The following is a 21,674-nucleotide window of genomic DNA, read 5'->3' on the forward strand; positions in this document are numbered from 1 at the left end:
TCTGCAGAAATATTCCGGGGCACCAGGCCAGCCTGCTTTGAGCTCTCTGGCACACAGCAAGCACTGTACAATGCAGCCCTGAGCTGCTGGGAGAGGGGTGTTAGAAAGGAGCCAAGTCTTAGATGAAATTAAATGGGGAAAAAGTCCTCAAAGTCAAAGAGAACTGTTTCTGAGGAAGGATTCACCTGAGCTGGGTGTGTATCTCCCTCTCCCAAGAGCCAAACACACACACAACACACACACAGAAAATGCTGCTTTTTACTGCCTTTCCCAGCCCAGGGTGAACCGTGTCCCCTTTCCCTTTGGCTGGGTAAAAGGAAACTTGTATTCTGTCCCCACCGCCTCCTTTTCTGTCCCCTCCCCTCTTCTCCTACTTCCCTTTTGGTTTGGTCTTCACGCTGGCCCCTCTTCCAGCTCACGGCAACACCCAACAAATCAACTAGAACAAATCCAAACCCTAAATAACAACACCTAGAACCAACAACTTTCCTTCTTTCTTCTAATAACCCTTCAGCTGAAGCAAAATATTACCTCCTATCTCACTGAGGGAATCGGGCTTGTGCTTGAGCAGTGAACTGATTTGGAAGAGAGTAGAAAGGTTTCAGTAGGCAATTTGTGTTTTTCTTTCTGAATTGCTGAAGGAAAGACACAATGTGGCTTCAGTCAGCAAAAACTTTTTCAAGGTGCATTGAGGAAATGCTTGTGAGCAATTCCCAGAGAAAGAAAGTGTTGAGAAAATGTTGAACTGCAACAAATCATGGATTCCCTTCCCATTAACAGTGTTGAACCCTCTATTCCCCCAGTGCAGTGATTGATGTGTGCAAGTGGCTTCCTTAGCCTTGAGAATAGAGTAGTCTTCCTAAGAATGTAGCTGGAATGCATTCAAGGGGAAAAGAGTGGTTGTAGGAGGCTCTTGAGCATCGGAGGAGAATTGCAGGAATGGGATGTTCCCCAAATGACCACCCGAGACTCTCAAGAGAGCCCTACTCTCCTGTCAGTTACTTCTGAGAAGTGATTTAAATATGTCAACTAATTTGAGGGAATGTTTAGCCTGTGAGTTTCAGCAAAGTAATGAGTAGGTCTTGTTTCCATGGTTACAAATGAGTAGGTGGGATTTCTGGCTGAGCACGTGTTAGGAAAGTGATTCCCCACGCACCCAGCACTGAAATAAAGTCATGCCTCCTTTCTCACACCGAGCTGGCACCAGGGATCGAGCCCTTCTTGGTAACTTTGATTTTAGTCACTTCTATTGAAAGGTGAAAATGAAACCTTTTCCAGCTGTTCCCCTCGGGTTTACATTTCTGGGGGCCAAAGCTCTGTGCTGCAGGTGGCCCGCGTGTGTGCAGAGCAATGCAGCCTCCACAAAGCCCTTGGTTTCCCCACAAGTCGTCATGATTTGTTGCCAGGTGTGCCCAGCTGTGGCAGGAGAAGGAGCCCGCAGTGCAATGGGCGCCGTGCCCTGCCCAGCCAGGGCTCTCTGGCACAGAGGAGCAGCAGCAGCACCTTTCAACCCACTCCTGCCCTGGCCTCACCTGGGACACAGAAGCCTCTGGAAATCAGCACCACCTGGCCCCTTCCCAGCCTGGAGCAGCTCCTGCTGGTGGGCACATCCTGCACTTCTACTGCTTCCGAACAGGAATCAAGGCACAGGGGGAGACGGACATACAGAGAAGCCCTGGACTAGTGCAATAAATGGGCAAATGCATGGGGGAATGTGTTAGGAATCATTTCAGCTGTCATGCCAATCCTGCCTTCTCTCCTTTTCTCCCTTCACGTTTCCTGTTCTTTTCCCTCTCACATTTCCACCCCTTCCCCCTCTCGAGTCTCACAGTTTTCCTGTCATGTTTGCCTCCCAAGTTTTACTTCTTTTCCCCACCCTTTTCAGCTCCCTTTCCTCACACTTTACCTCTCACATTTCCCCACCTTCCCACTTTTTCCTGCTTTTTTGTTCTCTCATGATTCTCACAGTTTTTCCCTCATTAATCCTACCATTTTCTCCCTTCATGCTTTTCTCCTTTCATCAGTCATTTTTCTCCAGGTTGTCTCCTCATGTTTCTCACTTTTGCCCTCGTGTTTCCCAGCGTTTCCCTCTCCCATTCCTCCCACTTTTCCCCTCACATTTATCGTTCTTTCCCCCTCATGTTCCTTATACTTTTCTGGCACATTTTGTGCCCTTTTTTCACTGTTGTTTCCTGCCACTTTTCCCATCAAACTTCCCACCCTTTTCCCCCCCTCATGTTTTCTGCCTTTTTCTGCCCTCTGGTTTCTCACAATGCTCCCCTCAGGATTCTCACAATGTTCCCCTCACATTTGCAGCCTGTTTCTCTCTCTTTGACAGCAAACTTTCTCACTCTCTTCCCCGCACATTTCCCCCATTTTTTCCCCTATGTGTCTCACCCTTCTCCACTCACCTTTCTTAGAATTTTCCCATCATATTTGCTGCCTTTTCCTCCTCTCACCTTCCTCTCCTATTTTCACTCACATCTTCACCATTTTCCCCTCCGTTTTCTCACCCTTTCCCACACAGGTTTCCTACCCTTTTCTTCCCTCACACTTCCCTCCTTTTTCCACTCCCATTTCTCACATCTGTCACTTCATGTTTTCTGCCTTTTTTTCCCCCTCACATTTCTTAACCCACTGCTTCCTGTCAGTGACTCTTCCTCTTCAGTAGCTGATGGGCTTCCCTTCTTTTTTCCTGCAATCCCCTACTCCAAAGAATGGGTGCCAGAGCAGTGCTCCAGGAAGCCCCTGCCCATGGGTCTGCTGAAGAGAATGGCTGTGCTCAACTTGAACAATCTCGTGAAGAACAAACTAAACTGCAGTGAACTTCCTCCTTCAGTTTTGGTTTGTATTTCAATTCCCACATGGAAACTCCCATGGGAAAAAAATTTCTGGCTGACTTCAGAGGCCACGACAGAACTGAGTGGTTTCCCTCCTGTCCCCCAGCCCTTCCTGGCCCCAGGGCTGATGGCATTTGTGCTCCCTCAGGTTCATCTCCCCACACCAACACCATGGGGGTGCTCAGGCCTGCTCTGGGCACTGCAAACTGGGGCTCCTGAGCCAGAGCTGCCGTGTCTGTGCCTGCAAGGATGCGGCCCCCGTGTGAGCTGGGAGAGAGGCCAGGGCTGCAGAGGGGGGATGTTGTTGGAAGGTGCATGAGGACGCTCTGGGACGCTGCCCGGGGGTGTCCAGCACAGTGGGGATGGATCAGCCCCTGCTCTGCTGCTCCTTCCCGTCTCCCCCAGAGACCCTGCAGAGCCCCAGCCGGGCTGTTTGCCCCCAGCCTGCCCACGGCCACCCTGGGGCTGCTCACGGGGCTTTTCCGTGCACAGCATTGGGCCTGGGCGTGTTCTGGAGAGAGCCTGGGCAAGGAGCCTGGAGCAGCGAGGCCCTGCCCTGAGGCGTCAGCGCTGCCCCAGCGGAGCCCATGGCCTGTCCCTGCTGCAGCCCCGGCACTGCCAGCCCCAGCCCTGTGCCCGGCGCCGAGAGCACTCCGGCCCTACAGCAACACCAGGGCCAGGAGGGCAGCGGGGCAGGGCCACGGGAGCAGCGCTGCCAGCACCAAGGGCTGCTGCTCCTGGGCACAGCTGCTGTGCCAGCACTGATCTGCCCCCAGCTCTCATCCAGAGAAGAGAACCAAAGGGGGATCTCTGCAGAAAACTTGCCTGCCAGATCCTTGGGTTCCTTTAAAGCCACCAGGAGTGCAGCCCCTCATTGACACAGTCTGTGGCCACAGGGAAGGTGGAGAGAAACAAAATGAGAAATGGCACAAACAGTGACACTGCTTTGTGGACAATATTATAAAAGTAAAACAAAGGAAAAGAACCTCCAAAGTAAAGCAACAAGAGGTATCAAAAATGACTTTTATGACAAGTGATTTTGAGAAACTGGCCAGCAGTTTAATGTGTGTGAAACCATCCAGCCATCAGTCTTCCACACTGCAGCCTCGAGCTCCTGCTTCCTCAGGCTGTAGATGAGGGGGTTCATGGCTGGAGGCACCAGCGAGAACAGAACTGACAGGGCCAGATCCGGGGATGGGGAGGAGATTGGGGGGCTTCAGATAGGCAAACATGGCAGTGCTGAGGAATAGGGAGAGCACGGCTAGGTGAGGGAGGCAGGTGGAGAAGGCTTTGTGCCGTCCCTGCTCAGAGGGGATCCTCAGCACAGCCCTGATGATCTGCACATAGGAGAAAACAATGAACACAAAACAACGTAATCCTAAAGAGATGGGAAAACCAATGAACCCAAACTCCCTGAAGCAGTAGTTGGACTAGGAGAGCTTGAGGATCTGGTGAACCTCGTGGAAGAACTGGCCCAGCGCATTGCCATGGCACAGGGGCAGGGAAAATGTATTGGCCGTGTGCATGAGAGCATTGAGAAAGGCACTGGCCCCGGCAGCTGCTGCCATGTGGGCACAAGCTCTGCTGCCCAGGAGGGTCCCGTAGTGCAGGGGTCTGCAGATGGACACAGAGCGGTCATAGCACATGATGGTCAGGAGCAAATACTCTGCTGACATGAAGAACAGAAATAAAAAGAGCCGTGCAGCACCTCCCGTGTAGGAGATGGTCCTGGTGTCCCAGAGGGAATTGTGCATGGCTTTGGGGACAGTGGTGCAGGCCGCTGAGGGCCAGGTTGAGCAGGAAGAAAAACATGGGGCTGTGCAGGTGGTGGCCGCAAGCTATGGCACTGATGACGAGGCCATTGCCCAGGAGGGCAGCCAGGGAGATGCCCAGGAAGAGGCAGAAGTGCAGGAGCTGCAGCTGCTGCGTGTCTGCCAATGCCAGCAGGAGGGAAGCGGCTGATGGAGCTGCTGTTGGACATTTGCTGTGGCTGCACATGGGGACATGTTCATGGATAAAGGACAGTGACAAGTCAGGACAGGCTGCTTTGAGCCAAACATGGGTCATTCCCTGTAGACTGTCCCACTGTGATTCACCCACCCTTGTTCCTGCTCTGGGAAAACCTTCACCCAGGTCCCTGCCTGAGCTCCAGTTGTGCTGTCTGAGTGTGCCAGGAGCAGCCAGGCCTGTGCATGGGGGCTCTCCAGGAGCCGTCCCTGCCCCGCTGCCCTGGGTTTTTGGCCATGTGGCAGAGGGACAAGCCTGGATATCCAGGATTTGTCAGTGGAATCACTCCTAATGCAGAAAGGCTTGTTGCCATCTTCACTCCCACTTCTAAAGGGCATGGAGAACAGGAAGGAATTATAGACATTATTTTCCTGCCCACACATCATTCCTGGTTCTCTGAGGTCAGAAATCCCCAGCATTTCTGCTGCACCAGACCTTGCCCAGAGCAGAGGGATCCCTGAATGTCTCACCCTCTCCAAAGGTCTCTGGGCAAGGTCCTCAGCACCCCCTTCTGCCAAGGACACTCACAGCTCCCTTGGCAAACCCAACAGCATTTCCTCAGCTGTGGCATCTCTGCACTTCCCCGTGGCACATTCAGGGAACTGCCAGAGGCTCTGGCACAGATCTGCAGGCAGGAGGGCAGCTCAGAGCTTGGAAGGACGCAGCAAGGAGATCCCCGGGTGTGCCCATGATGGGATCTCAGGGAGGGGGCTCAGCTCATTCCCCTTTCCCATGGACTGCTTTGTCCACAGCCACACAGGTCACAGGGAAGCTCGGACACCCCATTCCCATGGACACAGCTGCCTGGCAAGAATCCCAAGGGCAGTGCCTGGCTCAGCTGCTGCAAATGCCAGAGCCTCCCTGAGAGCACCAGATGGCAGTGACAGTATCAGGGGAGGGCAGAACCAAGAGAAGATGTTGTGGGGCTGTGCCTGGGAGGGCAGGGCAGACACAGCCAGGCACTCAGGACAGTGTTCCCGTGCCCAGCTGTGCACAGCACCTCCCACACACCCACAGTGCCCTCCTGCCCCCAGCACTGCTCTGTTCAGCCCCCTCTCCTTCCCTGAGCCTCTCCCTGGGCCTGGACATTTCCCTGGGACCTGCTTTGCTCAGAGAACTGGGTTCACCCAGACAAAGAGAGGTTTTCTTCCTTTCTTAGCAATCAAAACCTCCTAAGTTCCAAACAATCTCCTCAATTTGTGGCAAGCCCAAGGTGTCACCAAGGAGGTTCCCCTCCCCAAGGCAGAACCATGCAAGGAATGTTTTAGACACCAATGAAGATGTACAATAAACAAAAATTTAGAGTTGGCTGGAGGCAGAATTAGACCAACTCCTCAAGGACAGACAAGCTTTGAACTCCTTGCAAGTCAAAGCTCCAGGTGGGTTGTTGGGAGGTGTGTGAGTGAGGCAAGAGTGAGGGCAAGGGAAATGCAGAGAGCCCTGGAAGTGCTTCTGTGCACACAGGCTGTGGGGAAGGGCGCTGCAGCCCAGGCCTGGGCCAGGAGTGAGGCTGGATCATCATCCCAAGCTGCCCGGGGCCATGGCAAGGGGCTGTGGCCATGGACACTGGCCTGAGCCCAGTGCCTGGGCCCCTTGCCCAGGGCTGGTGTCAGTGGCCAGAGCCAGAGGGGATCCCTTGCTGGGGGCTGTGCCACGGCCACCTGCCCTGTGCCGCGCTGGCTGCTCAGGCGCCGCGGAACCAGCAGCAAACGCCGCTGCCAGGGCCAAGGGCAGCTCAGCCAGACAGAAAGGGGCAGTGCTGGGCACTGGTTCCATGGCAACCCTCACTGGGACAGCACACCTGGGTCACCTGTCCTGGCAATTGCCACGGAAACCTGGCTCATTGGGAATGCAATGGTGGACAAAGGTTTTAGGAGGGCCTGTCCCAATAGGACAAAGGGTGCTGGTTTTAAACTGAAGGAAGGGAGGTTCAGATGCGGAGAGATAAGGAAGAAATTTCTGAGGATGAGGCTGGTGATCCACCAGGACAGGCTTTCCCAGAGAGCTGGTCAATGCCCCCTTCCTGGAAACATTCAGGTCCAGCTGGGACAGGGCTCTGAACAACCTGATCTGGTGAAAGATGTCCCTGCTCATCGCAGGCGTTTGGATGAGATGAGCACTGCAGAGCTCTTCCCATCCCAACCATTCCAGGATTGCATGGGGAGAAGGGGCTGCTGGCTGGACTCCATCCACTCCCTTGACTCCTCCTTGTCTCTGCTGGAGCCCACATCCAGCAGCCAAAGCCAGCCCCTTCTCTGGCCTTTCCCCCCCTGCCCCAGGGGCTGCCAGAGCCAGGGAGGCACAGGTGACCCTGAGGCTTTGCAGGGCTCAGGCACAGCGGCTGTGCCAGAGTCAGGGCTGAGGTGTCACTCTGCGGGCTGGGGCAGAGCCCAGGCAGAAATGAGCCCTGAAGCAGCAGCTGTGCAGTGGGGGCCAGCAGGCCGGGCTGCCAAGGGAGGCTTCTGGCCATGGCCTGGAAGCAGCTGCTGCTGCCAAGGTGCCTTTGGTGCCTCAGGCTCTCCCTGGCACAGCTCCCAGCACGGCACTCTGCACTTGTGCCCGAGCCCTTCGTTGTGTTGGCTTGGCCTGGGGCTTTTCCTGCAGCGGGACCTGCCCTGGTCATGGCACAGGAAAGGCAGTTCCTCATGGAGCAGGAGGCTCTGCCTGGAATGGGCTCAAACAAGTCCAACAAGGCCCTGTTTACTTCAAAACTGCTTCCTAGAGCACTATATTCTATATAATTGTTACAGCTCCTATACTGTGGAGTAAATAACTCTCTTTTCTCTATTTGCTCTGTTGTGTAAATAAATCTTTCTGTCTAATCCTGATCAGAATCAATCATAGCTGCATTTATGGAAATATATCTGGTATTGAATCGATAATCCTGGGGGACAAATTGCATTGCAGTTCAATTCCACCTGTCCAGTCTTTTACACGTAAACCTTTGACAAAGTCTGGGACTAGGATTGGATCCAGCCACTCCCAGTCTCCTCTCTTAGATGGAATTTGAAAAGTCAGGCATCCTGGAGGGATATGAGGATCCATGGTGTCTGTTGGGTGTCATTTCTCCACCTAGTGACTCAGCAGGAGTTTCTCCAGTGAAGAAATGAAGCTTTTGCCTGAAGCTCCCACTCTGCCCATGACAGGAAGCTGTCAGAGTCTGTCCAAGGATGTGATATGCCTCACGACTGTCTCCAATGATTGAGGACTGAGACCCCAGGCTCTGAAAGCAGCCCCTGGCCTGGCTGAGGTGGAACGCTTGCCAAGTCTCGGAGGACTGGTGTGCATCTCCATGAGAACGGAGTGCAAGAACAATGGAACTGGTCACAGTGGACTGAGCCAAGGCTGCCTGTCCAAACTGGTCTGTCCGTACTGGAAGTACGGTTTGCAGCTTGTTCCTGAGCACTCAGCCTTTACACAGCTGGTTCCCGCTTTGGCTCTGTGCCCCTTGCTTTGCTTCCCGCTTTGACCAACCTATAAAACCTCTGGAGACCCCCGCTCACTTTTGTGATCACCCCACGGGAGAAGATCGTGTCTATAGGCATCGTTAGGCATCGAAGACTCGACCCTCCACGTTTGTAGCTATAATCCCCTTCCCCTCTTTCTCTCTCTTTCCTACTATTTTTTATTTCTCTCCCCACTATGGCATTTGTTGGCACTAAATAAAGGTGCATTTTTGATGGAGTAAACTGAGTTGTTCCCCACTGTGTCTTTTGCGCTCTGAGATCCCTAAAACAAACCATCAGGTTCCCTGCGTATATTTGTGGACCCTGACATGAAATTGGCGTCACGGTCAGGACCTTGATGGACAGAGGGGTTGCGGGTTTTGTATAGCTTGTAACAGGGGAAGGACCCTCGTCTCAGCCGCACCTAGCACGCCACTTCGGTGAGTGCTGTTAAAAAGCAAGGGGGCCAGGGAAAATTCCCGCAAACTGTATACACCCAGGCGTATAGCACTCCCTGTCATCAGGATTTCACAAAAGGATCTCATTGTGCAAAAGATGGGACTGTAGTTAGTTTTTGTGTGTTTTGGGCTGCTTGGTGTCGTTGAGGAGACAACTTTTTGGAACTAAGGTGAACCACCCAGGCAGTTTTGGTCTCCTTGCCCATTCCAGGGAAGCGAAGGGAAACACAGTTTTAGCTGTGCCTTTGGTGTAACTTTAGGCGTACCTCCCTGAGAGTGGTTTTGGTCCCTGCACAAAATGAGTGAAAAAGATAAGAATGCATTTTATGCTTTGCTAGCCAAACATGGTGCTAGACCTTCTCCAGACGGAGAAAGGTGGGCACAGAATAATTGGTTTAACTTTGAAAACATTGTAGATAGAATATATTCTTTGCAACATGATGCTAGATACAAACTGGGCAGAAATAAAACCATTCTTTGCTCAGTTTTGGGGGCCTGTCTTTCGGCAGCCATAGAAACCCGTTTTGAACGGGTGAGTGAAGAAAAAGCAGTCATAGAATCCCTGCAGAATTTGGTGGAAGCTTTGCAAAAACAATTAGAACAGGAAAGAAATCAGAATTATTTGCTGCAGATTTCCCTTGCAGAAGGGCGAAGTAAAAACTTAAAATCTGCAGATTCACCCACAGAAGGAAAAACAGAAGGAAAGGAGACATACAACATTAAACAAATATACCCTCAGAAAGAATTAGTACACATGAAAAATTGTGGGGAACACTGTTGCTCCAACTTGAGACCTCTCATCAAAACAGAATACAATTATATAAATGAAGAAGATGGTGATCCCCACATAACCACCAAAGAAATACCATACACAGCCACTGAATTAGCTAAATTAAAGAAAGAATACTCCCGCCTCCCTAGTGAATCAGAGACGGAGTATGTTTTTAGAGTTTCCCTCACAGGGAGTGACCAAATTAAATTAACTGAACAAGAAGCAAGTGGCTACTGGGGACATGGAGTTTTCTTAACAACAGGAAACACACATGCTCCATGCTCCCTGACACAGCGTGCAGCTCACTGGGCAGGGGGGTTAAATCCCCTAGAGACGGGCGACCCTCTGGCAATAGTCGGTACCTCAGACCAACTCCTAGAAAACATACACAAAGCTGCATGCTTGCAAATGATACAGGAAAGAAAATTAATCTCTGGCTGTGAGTCACCAATGCAACAGCCTGTCAAACCTGAGATTATGACCCCCCTCATTCGAGGTTTGCCAGAGTCTCTTAAACCAACAGCAATTTTTCTTCCAAAAACAATAGCATCTATCGCTTCAGTAGATAGACTTGAAAGATTTCTTGGACATACAAGAGATCAAACTGGTTCCACTGACTCCACTGACTCCTCACCTTTTACAACTCCTAGCACACAATCTAACAGCAGTTATAAACTTTGGACATGGAGTGAGGTAGCAGAGGAGTTAGTAAGTTACAGTAGAAAATATGGACCAGTGAAGTACCCAGAGGACAAACCAGAAAAACCCAGAGGAGTCAGGCACATTGCCTCTCCTAATGAAAAATCAGAAAAGGGAAAACAAATTTCCAACCAGCAGCAACTGTGGTCGCTAGGGCTGAAAAGGGGAGTGCCACCAGAAGCAATGGATAACTTGCCTTATGATAAATTGGCTAAAATAATTTCTAATTGGCCCTGTCCCAAACCTATTGTGTTGGAATCATCCAAGCGATAACCCAGTGCACCTCCTCTTCCACAAACCTTGGGCAACAAGCCACAGCACTCCCTAGCACAAGTTTTAAACAATAAGACACAGCAAGTGGGGGGCGGTCAACAGAAAATAATTTCCCACTTAGAAAGCCTTGGTTTGCAGATCCCCTCTGAGAAAAGACAAAAACCTTCTCAAGAAGTAAAATGTTTGGGTATCTGGTGGAAAGGAGGTATGACATGCAGCCCACCTGGCACCCTAACCTCCTGAGATCAAATTAAAGTGCCTGAGTCCAGGAAAGATTTACAGCATGCCTTGGGATTATTAGTGTTTTGGAGAAAAACCCATTCCAGATTTTTCTATAATTGCCAGACCTCTTAATAACTTCCTGAGAAAAGGGGTAAAATGGGAACGGACTGCTTCTCAAGAAGAAGCAATGCAATTACTGATTTTTGAAGCAACTGCTCACCAAGCCCTTGGCCCTATTCATCCTATAGATCCTTTCCAGGGGGGATGGGGATTTGCTTCCTCAGGGTTGTCAGTACACATATGGCAGTGGGGTCCTGGTGGTCCGACATGGCCTGTTGGTTTTTATTCCCATGGTTTCAGAGATGCTGAAAAGAGGTATATTGCCCGGGAAAAAGGCTTGTTTGTGGTTAGCCTAGCTCTCATACAAGTAGAGAAGATTGTACAACAACAACCAGTTGTTTGGAGAGAGCATTTCCAAGTTTTTAAGTCAGTCACTACTGGGACTCCCCCACCTGACGGAGTGGCCCAGACGGCCTCAGTAAGAAAGTGGCATGCTCAGATTGAACATTATTGTAACATCTTCTCAATAACTGAAGGAGCTGTGAAAAAACCGGCAGTACAAGAAGCAGAAAACTTGGGTAGCATCCAAGACAAACCTGCCTCAGTCATTACCCCTCCCTTTCCCCCCGAACAGTCAGCAAGTCCTTGCTTTACTGATGCTTTTCCTTTTGGCCCAACAGCTCCAAGCAGAGTTCCCTCACTACAGGGACCAAGTGATTCCAAGAATCCAGCACATGGACACTTGTGCTGACATGACCCAGAATCCACAAGGATTCTGGGGGAGAACTGGCAAGCAACAAGTTCCCACAGCCACGACAGTGATGGAAGCCCTCGGTGTGAAGTTCCCTGGAGGAACTCCCAGGGGAGTTGCTGCTATAAGAACTAGTACCAGAAGGCACAAATGTAGGAACACTAGGAGATGGCCTCTAGGACCCACAGGCAATAGCTTAGGGAAAGATCAACTCTATATTTGATATATTCTATTGATTATGGCATATCAAAATATAGAATATGCAGCATTCTATTTGATCAGTTGCATATATGATACATATAAATATGTACCATTGAGTGCATTTTCATAAATATTTTCATTTCATATAGATTTGATAGATTCTTCCCACTTGGGGGAGTGAAGATGTACTGCTGTTGAGAACCTTCTGCCCACACAGCAGTCAGCCCACAGGGCTGTGCGTGCACACCCACCCACCGTCCTTGTTCTTCTCGGCATCTTGGGGCTGCTGTTGGCACAGAACTGGGATGAATTGAACTCGACACACCTGTCCATGTCCAGCCTGTCATCAACGCTGATGTGGCAGGGCACAACACACAGCTCTCAAATCACTCACATTATCATACATGCTTTCATTCCTGCTGGGGAATGGGGAACTTAGAAACACCAAAGACACAGAAAAGAGGTGGAAAAAGTTGGGATCTTTGGGACACTGCTGGTACCCTCATGTAGGAACATTTGTTGGCTTTTTTAAGGTGATAACTTTCCAAAACCTAGCAAAGCTGCTCAGCATCGGTCACCCAGTTGTGAATGGTTTTCTTGGCTTGGCAAAACTGCAGTGTTAACTGCGGACTCCGTCCTTGGTTCAAACCACCTGCCCTGACCTGCAGACAAAAGCACCAGCACCAGCAGAAGCTACATCAGCCACTTTTCTCAAAAAGCTCTCTTCAATAGGCGAGAGGAAAGGAGAACATGTCAGACAGTGTGGACTAATGACAAGACTCTGAGCAACAGTTAAAAAGCAAAGGGCCGCAGCTTCTCTGGGACACCCCTCGTGCTCCAAGGCAGCCGGGCCGCCCTGGCTGCCCGGGACCCTGCGCTCCACGGGCTCTGCAGAGCTGCACAGCGGGGAGGCAGCCTCGGGCACCTCAGGCCCTGGGCACCAGTGGCCTTCTTGGTCTGGACGGCTGCCTCTGGGCAAATGCAGGCTGCTGGCCCTCTGCTCTTGGCCCTAGCCCGGCCTTGCAGGGCTAATCCTGCTCCCGCTCTGAAACGTGCTCAAGCGGGATTTGTTTGTTTCCAGCTTTCCAGGGCATTGATTTGCACCACAAAATACTGAAGGACTAAGGCCTGAACAACAGGTCCTGAGCTAAATCTGCCCTCTGGATGACCCTTCCAACCAAACGTTCGATGGATCTGCTCCTTAACCAAGTGTTACTATCAATAGGATCTATGCATTCACTACTTGGTGAAACACATCTTTACCTTTCAGCATGAAGAAACCAGACAAGGCCACATCTGGCCTTGGTTCCTCTTTGAGCCCTGGACAGGCTCAGGGAGAAAACCAAGAGGAAGATGAAATCAGATCTGCTGCCCCAGAAGGTCTGTCAGATTGCTCGTTCACCACTGTCAAAGCTGGGCTACTCTCACAGTGCAGGCAGAAGCCTGGTGGCCAAGAAAGGGGGAGGCAGTGTAGGATTTCCTGGTTCCTGGCAGGGACTTTCCAGAGCTTTGCTGGGACAGCTTTCCCCACCTGATGAGTGGATCTGGATGAAGGATAAAGCAGAAGGGTGTCTGCTGATGTATCTTTCTTAATCACTAGAGGCAACCTTTTGTACCAGTGATGAGGTGCATTGCTTACCTTCTTCTTTTCTGATTTGTCTTTGCACTTCTGCATGATAGTAAATTACACTGTTCCTTCAGCTGGTGTCTGTGTCTGTGACTCTCCCTGCTGCAGACAGGTAAAAAATGTTATTAAAGAAAGGTCTTATGGAATATGGATGAGGCCATGCTACTTTAGCTAAGCAGCTAGCAATAGCTTGCAAGTTCCCAGTTGAAAACTGTTTAGAGAAGGTGAAGTTTGTTCACAAAACAGCCCGTTCCTAGGGAGAAAAACAAGTGCATCTGCATAAATATTAGCTCTGTTCCATCAGAACCCACCAAGGAAAAATGGAAACAACCTGAAACTTAGCACATCCACACAAATGACCTTCTGACCAATAAATGAGGCAGTAAGAAAACTACCCGCCAATGGGTGTGGTGCATGAGGTCCCTGAAAACTGGACAAAAGAAGCGATGTGAATAAAGAATTGGCTTTTCCTGCATGAAGGCTATGGAGTCTCGGCTGATTCATTACAACATCTCCCCACCACCAAAGCAAACACACAGCCAGTTGAGCACAAGACCTGCCTGTCTGCCAGCCCATTTCTCAGAAAACACCCCTGATTGCCCTCTCTGCAAGTGCAATCCCCACTTTCCCACTACCTTTTCTGCAGCCAGGCGAGAAAAGTAGTTGCTCCCAGCTCCGGACACCTCCAGAAACCAACTGCTTTCAGCAGTCACAAGCCTGAAATATCAACTTCCTTACTGAACCAGCCCACTGGGAGCTCACACAGGGAGGCCTTTTGTCCAAGGATACCCACACAAGAGCTCGAGGCTGGAGCAGTTTGAAATGCAACAGCTCCAGAGTTTAAACCTCCCTTTATCAAATGAGCACATACCAACCTGCCCCAAAGGGAAAGCCGGGAGGAAAGAGAAGCTCTTCTCCCGCAACAGCAAGCTCTGTGCTTCTTTCTGTTCCAGCTGGAGAGTGGAGGCCATGGGCTACTCCTCAGTTTGGGAAGGAACCCTGGGAAACGGCTGGATCTGGGAGACCAGCAGACGGAAGTTCCCCAAAAGGTAGGAAAAGGTTCTCTGCAGGGGAGGGGAAAAAAAAAAAAAAGGCATTTCAAAAAGTTCTCAGACATAAATTTCTGCCCCAACATGACAACCCCAAAGTCTCTGTGGTCTTTCAGGACACAACATTTTTGTCAGTCCCCCAAAGCACAATCAGCTCCCCAACAAGACTTCAAGACTAAAGGACAAACCTTGGCCCCTCACCTCTCCACACCAGCTCTAGGGAGTCTCTGTCCATTGCAAGATCTCCTTTGTCAGTCTGCATTGGCAAGAGCTGGCTGCAGGAGGCATTTGCATTGGAAATCTCCCCAGATGGGGGGAAAAACAGAAGAAGCGATTCCTGAGGAAAGAAAATGGCAACGTCCTTTGGGAAGACACCGGCGTGAGCGCCCTACAGGTGAAGGCCTTTCATCCCTTGCATCAAGAAACATCCATCCATGGGGCAGCACTAGCGTTTTGATGACAATGCTGACAAAATCACTGCTCCTTCCTGCTTCTGCTGCTGACTCCAAATCATGAAAGATGTTCCAACTCTGCAAAAAACAGGCAGAGATGGCGAGAAAAAAACAGTTAGTCTGCTGAAAAGGTGACCAAAAGGATGCTTTCTCATGTCCCCTTTTCATCCTTTCCCCAGCCAAGACAAAGCAATGTCCTTTTCCCCCGTCGCCGACGGTGACCCAGGCACAGGATGCAGCGTGGGGACAGAGTCCACCACTGCTCCCAGAGCCCACCCTGGCCACGGGCTTCCCGTGCCCTACCGTGCCGAGCCGAGTTGTGCTGATCTGTGCCGAGCCGTGCTGTGCTCGGCCGTGCCGTGCCGAGCCGAGCCGAACCGCAAAGTGCCGAGCCGTGCTGTGCTGCGGCCGTTGCCCTCCGGCCGTTGTGGCCACTGTTGGCGATCGACGCCATGGCGGAGCTGCCGCTGCCCGCCGGGCTCAGTGCCGGCACCTTCCCTGCCAAGCTGTGGTGCCTGGCGAACAGCCCCCGCGTCCGCTCCGTGCGCTGGGACAGCCAGGCCCGGGGGCTGCTCATCGACCGCTCCCTCTTGGAGCGGGAGCTGCTCGGCCCGGGCGGCTCCCAGGGGCCGGCCCCGCACACCTTCCGGGCCACGCAGTTATGCAACTTCCTGCGCCAGCTCAACCGCTACGGCTTCCGCAAGGTGCCGGGCTGGCTTGGCGATGCCGGCGCCTGGCTCCACTACACCAACCCCTGGTTTCGCCGCGACCGCCCCGACCTCCTGCTCCGCATCAGGCGCCGGAGCACGGCCAACAGGCAGCGGCCGGCGGCGGGGCGGGAGGGGCGCAGGCGCCCGCCCTGCGGCTCCCAGCAGCTCCCCAGGGCGCGGCTGCTGCCGGACGGGCGGGATGGGCGCGCTGGCTTCAAGCCGCTGCCCAGGGAGCAGCTGTCGCTGCCGCCTGGGCACCCGCCCTGCGGCTTCCTTCTGCTGCACAGGGACCGGCAGCTGTCCTGTTGTCCGCGGCAGGACTTTGTCCCTGGGGAGACCTGCTGTCTGCGGTCGGACTTGGTCACTGGCTGCCGAATGCCCTGGGGTAGACCTGCTGTCCGCAGCAGGACTCGTTTCCTGGGTAGACCTGCTTTCCGCCGCCGGACTTGTTTCCTGGGTAGACCTGTTGTCCGCGGCAGGGCTCGTTTCTTGGGGTAGACCTCCTGTCCACGGCAGGCCTTTGTCCCTGGGTAGACTTTTTATCCGCCGCCAGACAGTCCCTGGGGAGACCTGCTGTCTGCGGTAGGACTTGGTCCCTGGCTGTCGAATGCCCCGGGGTAGACCGGTTTTCCGCGGCAGGACTTGGTCCCTGGGTAGACCTGTTATCCGTCGCCGGACTTGGACCCTGGCTGCCGAATGCCCCGGGGTAGACCTGCTGTCCGCGGCAGGACTTGAGCCCTGGCTGCCCAGCCTCGGGGTAGACCTCTTGTCTACCGCTTCACTTGTTTCTTGGCTGCCCAAGTCCCGTGTAGACCTGTTTTCCGCGGCCGGACTTGGTCCATGGCTCTCCAACCCCTAGGTAGACCTGGTATCCGCCGCCGGACTTAGTCCCTTGCTGCACAACCCCTGCTTAGACCTGTTGCCTGCGGCAGGACTTGCTGCCGGGCTGCCCAACCCTTGGGTAGACCTGTTGTCCGCGGCCGGACTTGGTTCCTGGCTGGTGAATGCCGGGGTAGACCTGTTTCTGCCGCCAGACTAACTGGCTGCCCAAGGCCTGGGTAGACCTGTTCTCTTCGGCCAGACAGTCCCTTGCCGGCGAATGCATGGGTAGACCTGTTGTCCGCCGCCGGACCGTCCCTGGCTGCCGAATGCCGGGGTAGACCTGTTCCCCCGCGCCGCCCGCCAAACCTGGCTCCAAAATCCTGGCTAGACCGCTCGTCCCGTCCCTGGACCTCCAGGAGCCTGGGTAGACCTGTTGTCCGCTGCCGTTCTGACCCAGGACTTGGCTGGTGAATCCTGGGTACACCTGCTCTCCCGGGTCGGCCTTCGGACCTGGTTGGTGAAGCCCGGGAAGACCCATTCCCTTGCGCCAGCCCCGGCCCCAAAACCCCGCCTGCACGAGTCGTCCTCGTCCCGCCCCCGGACCGGACCGCCGCAACCCTGGCTACACCTGATCCCCCGCGCCGGGAGAGATGACAGTGAGATACAGCCATGGAAATTCCACGGCAATTCCGCCATTCCCAAGTGCCTCATTTCTCAAGCCCACATTCCCAGAGGAATTGCCCTTCCTCTCCCAAACCCACCTCTCTGCTCCACGGCTTCCTGACCATATCTGATGCCTTTTAGGGGCTCTTCCACACACGTGTGTTGCAACTAATGCTTCATCTGCTCCACCATCATCCCTTTGCATTCCCAGCACCTTGGGGTCATCCAGTTGGAACCATGGGACACTGCAAGGCTCCTGGATCCCAGCTGGAAGGAGATCAAATCCTACCCCTTGCAGCTGTACTGGGGGGATCCATGGATTCTTCACTGGAAAGGAGGTCACAGCTGGAAACCACCTACACCATGTGGAGACCTGGGAACAAGAAGAGAAGGGACCCATGGAGCTGTGTCCCAGCCCTGTTGGAAACCAGATAGAAATCTCCCAGGACCCCGTGCACACAGGCTAAGAGGCAGAAAAGAATGCAGGGCTTGCTTTGAAACTCTCAGAAAAACTGAGATCCATAAAGTCACACGGGCAAGAAGTGGGAATGGAAGTTTTAGTTTTAGGTGAGTAAAAAGCTGCCTTAAGTGCCTTAAGCACATCGGACACTGTATTAGTTGATAGAAAAGCCTTGAAGTCCAGTTTAAACTTCAGTAGCATTACCTCGCGCAAAGTTCACTAAGTCCTAGACATATCATAAACATAACAGAGCATTGCTGACATTGCTAGACTGAATCGAAAGGCTGTAGGCGTAGGCCCTTGTGTAAGAAACGACCACCATTGTCCCACAGCTGTGTTAGACCAGGACAGGTGCAAAAAGACAGGAAGAGCATCGTGTTTGTAGCAGATTGTGTGATTTAGGAATAGAATGCATTGGATTGGGGGTGCTGCTGCTGCCGCTTCTGCTTGGCACATGGGGACTCTGTGCTAGAAGCCATTTTGCAGAATGGCAGAGACTGTAACGCTCTGACCTTGGTGAGACTGGTGTAACCATGTCAAAAACTACTTCTACAACAAGCAGCAGCCTCTCTTGATCCTCGCTTGGCCCGCTCCAACTTGCCAGCTGTCCCCACCAGCAATGTGCCCGCTGCTCCTGCGCGCTGCCAGCCCTTCCCTGGTGGTGACAGCAGCAGCTGCTCCTGCCACCGGCCAGCTCCTGTGCCTGGAGTCCCTTCCCGTGCTGGCAGCACAAGCTCCTTCTTGCCTTGAGCCCAATGCCAGCCTGCAGCTTGGGCTGGCTTTGCCAGCTCTCTTTTCCCAAGCCTTTGACTCCCAGACTTCTGCCCCAGCCCAGGGACATTTGTTATTTCCATCACCTGCTAGTTTGACACCATGAACCATTCTGGTTTTACCTAAGAGGTGAATCGTGAGGATTTGGGGGCTTTTTTTTGTCCACAATGTCCTGTTAAGAGCAAGAACACACTGTTCTTACACCTGGAATTGTGGCTGTTCCTACACCAATGATTCCGCACTGCATGACTAAAGAAAAATCTCTCCTTTTCCTTACTAAGCTGAAGCTAGAGCTTAGTACAAATAGGTGTTAAAAGAGAATGAATGCCATAATCCCCCTTTTCTATTTTGGTCGGTTGTGGATACCTCCTCGAAGGATCCAGAACAACTCCAAAATGTTTTGCACACAGTGAAGAAAAAGCAAGCCAAAATTCCCTCTGGATGACAAGGTTAGAAAACCTCTTTGAATCACTGTCACTGTTTCTCACCACATCTGCTTAAACTGACAAGAAATTCAGCTGATTTTCTCTGAGAAAAACACAGTTCAGTTTTTGTTAAAATTTTAAAAGTTTAATAATAAACAATAAGAAGAGACATAAGAAAAGCAAAACTACAGACGTCTGGGTGCCTGGTGTTTCCACCCAAAGCACAGCTTGCTAACAAAGGATCTTTCCTTTAAATACCATAGGTTATTGCGTATTCATAAATTTCGTATGTGATTTACACATTCCTTTTGACTTTAGGTGTTCCTGCTTAATTGCAACTTTTCTCTCCCACCATTCTTTCTTGCACATAAATTTTTCATGCCTCCACAAAGTCGTAAATCTCTTGATAACGAAGGCAATAAATTCTTCCCATTGGAGTCGTCGGTGTCCTTGCTATTGTGTCTATCCACATGAGATTATGTGAGGAATTTCTTCATTGCTTCTCCAATTTTTTTGTAATTTTTTTAACTAATTACAAAAAGCATCTGCTATAGCCTAAAAACTGTATTTATCCCACTACTACAAGGGGGTATATTACTGTAGCATAACTTTCTACCATAACACATCTAAGATTCATTTTCATATTTGTAAAAAGACAAACACTTAATATGTATTTATAACAATGCTGAGGCAGTTTTGCAATGAAGCAGCAGCGTGTCATGGTGCTAAATAGGAATTTGGCATTACCTCTAATGTTCACTGCTGCAAAGTATAGTAGTACACAGCAAGGCAGACTGGGTTAACACAGTCATTCCTCCCCTCCCCTTCCTCCTGCCCATCCCATTGTCTCCTCTGCAGAAGATGCAGGCTATGAAAACAAGGCAAGGTTGTTACCCATTTTTCTTCTGCCACAGGACTGGTTAGACACTGTGTTTTTTCAAAGGACTGCATGTGCCTCTCCCCAGCTTGCTTCTTTCTCATTCTACAGAAGAAGAGAGCTGAAGGAGTTTCAGGCATGTGAGTGCCTGATCTGTCTTTCCCTCTAAAGTCTGTGCCTCCCAAAGCCCTGGTTACCTGCTGTGCTTTGGCATGAGAGCCATTCCAGCCCGAAACACAAGGGCAGTGGACTTCAACTGCAAAGCCTCTCTCTGCAATGGGATTGCTTTGAGCCTGCAGCCTCCATGGGCAAGGGCTTTGTGGGGCAGGGGCCATCACAGCCTGTGCCCTGCACACAGAGCCAGGAAAAGGAGCAGATCCTGCTGGCTTCTGCTGCTGCTGATCCAAGCAGCAACTCCCTTGGGAGTTCCCCCAGGGAACTTCACACCAAGGGCTTCCGTCACTGTTGTGGCTGTGAGAACTTGTTGCTTCCCAGTTCTTCACCATCCTTGTGGATTTCTGAGAATTTCAGCCCAAGTGTCCATGGCCCTTCCTTCATCCCCAGCCTGCAGCACAGTCCCTGCGGCCTCCCCCTTGCTGCAGCTCGTTTGCAAAGTGCTGCCAAAGGCAGCGGAGCTGGCTCAGGATCCCTGTTGGCTCCTGGGCTTCAGGATGACCTTCAGAGGGACACTTGGAGCGCTTCCTGAAGAGCTGCCCATGGCATGGCGGGTGGATTTGTCCTCCCTGGGTGGCTCTGGTTGGACTTGAAGGCTCCGTGGAGTCCCGGAGTTTTCTCAGCCGCCCTTGCAGTGAGTTCTCAGCCAAGGTGTGGCTCTGCTGCCATCCCAAATCTGTGCTTTCCTTGCGCAGCCTGAGTGCAAGTGGGGCATGTGCTGGGCATGGATGGAGATTTCCATGGCCAAAATCCTCCAGTATTTACAACTGCTCATTGCTCTGGACAGCACAAATCACAAAACACCCATTGCAGTTGACAATTGTATTTTCTTGCAGATTCCTACAGCTGCACTGCTGATCGACAAATACACCAGAATTGATTTCACATGAAAAATGTCATTTATTACAAAATGCTTCACCGGCGCTGACACTATACAACTATGTATTTAATTTAACTATATATCTCAATTTAAGGTAAAAAAGGAAGTTTTTAAATTTTTACAACAATGCTATGTAAAAATATACAAATATCTACTTCAGTTAAGAAAACCTTAATTTATTGCCAACATCTACAACAACTCACTAGACACAAAGATCAATTAGGTGTTTAGCAACTTAATTTATTACATATTACTGCAAGCCTAAAGCCCATCTAGGAATACAAAAATATCAGTATTTCTATCTAAACAGTCGTCTACAAAGATCTCAATCGATACAATGACACAACTATACATCTCCAAACATGTTTAAATAGAAAGATACACCCAGATACACCCACCTCAAAATACAGAAGTCAATACACAGATGTAAATAGAAAACTAGATCTATTTACTTCTAGGAATACCAATATACCTAATTAAAGAGCCATATAACTCCAACTGCATAAATAGAAATACCTACACAACTGTATTCATGGGAAATAGAATTAAAACACACATAGAACAGCATACTTACATATACATATACTTACATCCATATATACATATGTTATTACAAAGATGTATGCATATATACAGACACATATATATGTAGCATACATTTATAAATATACCGAGATACATACAGAAATATTCCTATACAAATAGTAACTTGCATATATAAATATCCATGAAATTATTCCTCTCTATGCTACAGTCCATATATCTTTAAACAGAAATCTAAGCAGAGGGATTCCAGCCGCCCCATCTTCAAAGCCTTTCACTCTGTTCTTGCTTCCTCCCCTGCAGAGCAGCACCCCTGGACAAGGACAGCAGATGGCACTGGCTCAGGGGACAGTGCCTGGGGCCACCGGCAGCTCCCAGCGCTCCAGGGACAGCCGAGGCTGGAACTGCTGCTCCGCCCGGCCCGGCCGCCAGCTCGGACCCAGCACAGCAACAGGGGACACAGGGGGCACCGGGGGAGAAACAAGAGCTGAA

At 51.2% G+C, this 21,674-nt stretch overlaps 1 protein-coding gene across 1 annotated transcript in view; it reads right to left on the bottom strand.

Annotated features, from left to right (window-relative positions):
• Positions 1-16,477: 16,477 nt before the first annotated feature.
• The window catches only part of LOC136303559 (serine/threonine-protein kinase pim-1-like), a gene marked incomplete at its 5' end in the record, with an annotated part of 53,279 nt that continues 48,082 nt past the window's right edge, over positions 16,478-21,674 (bottom strand). Inside the window, one exon of the mRNA XM_066207194.1 lies at positions 16,478-16,899. Within this exon, the coding sequence (XP_066063291.1) occupies positions 16,478-16,899 (422 nt within the window). The remainder of the gene's footprint in view (positions 16,900-21,674) is intronic.

This window comes from Chamaea fasciata, unplaced genomic scaffold (genome assembly GCF_029207755.1).
Source record: "Chamaea fasciata isolate MVZ Bird 193981 ecotype frontalis unplaced genomic scaffold, bChaFas1.0.hap1 SCAF_37, whole genome shotgun sequence".
In the NCBI taxonomy this organism is placed as follows: Eukaryota; Metazoa; Chordata; class Aves; order Passeriformes; family Sylviidae; genus Chamaea; species Chamaea fasciata.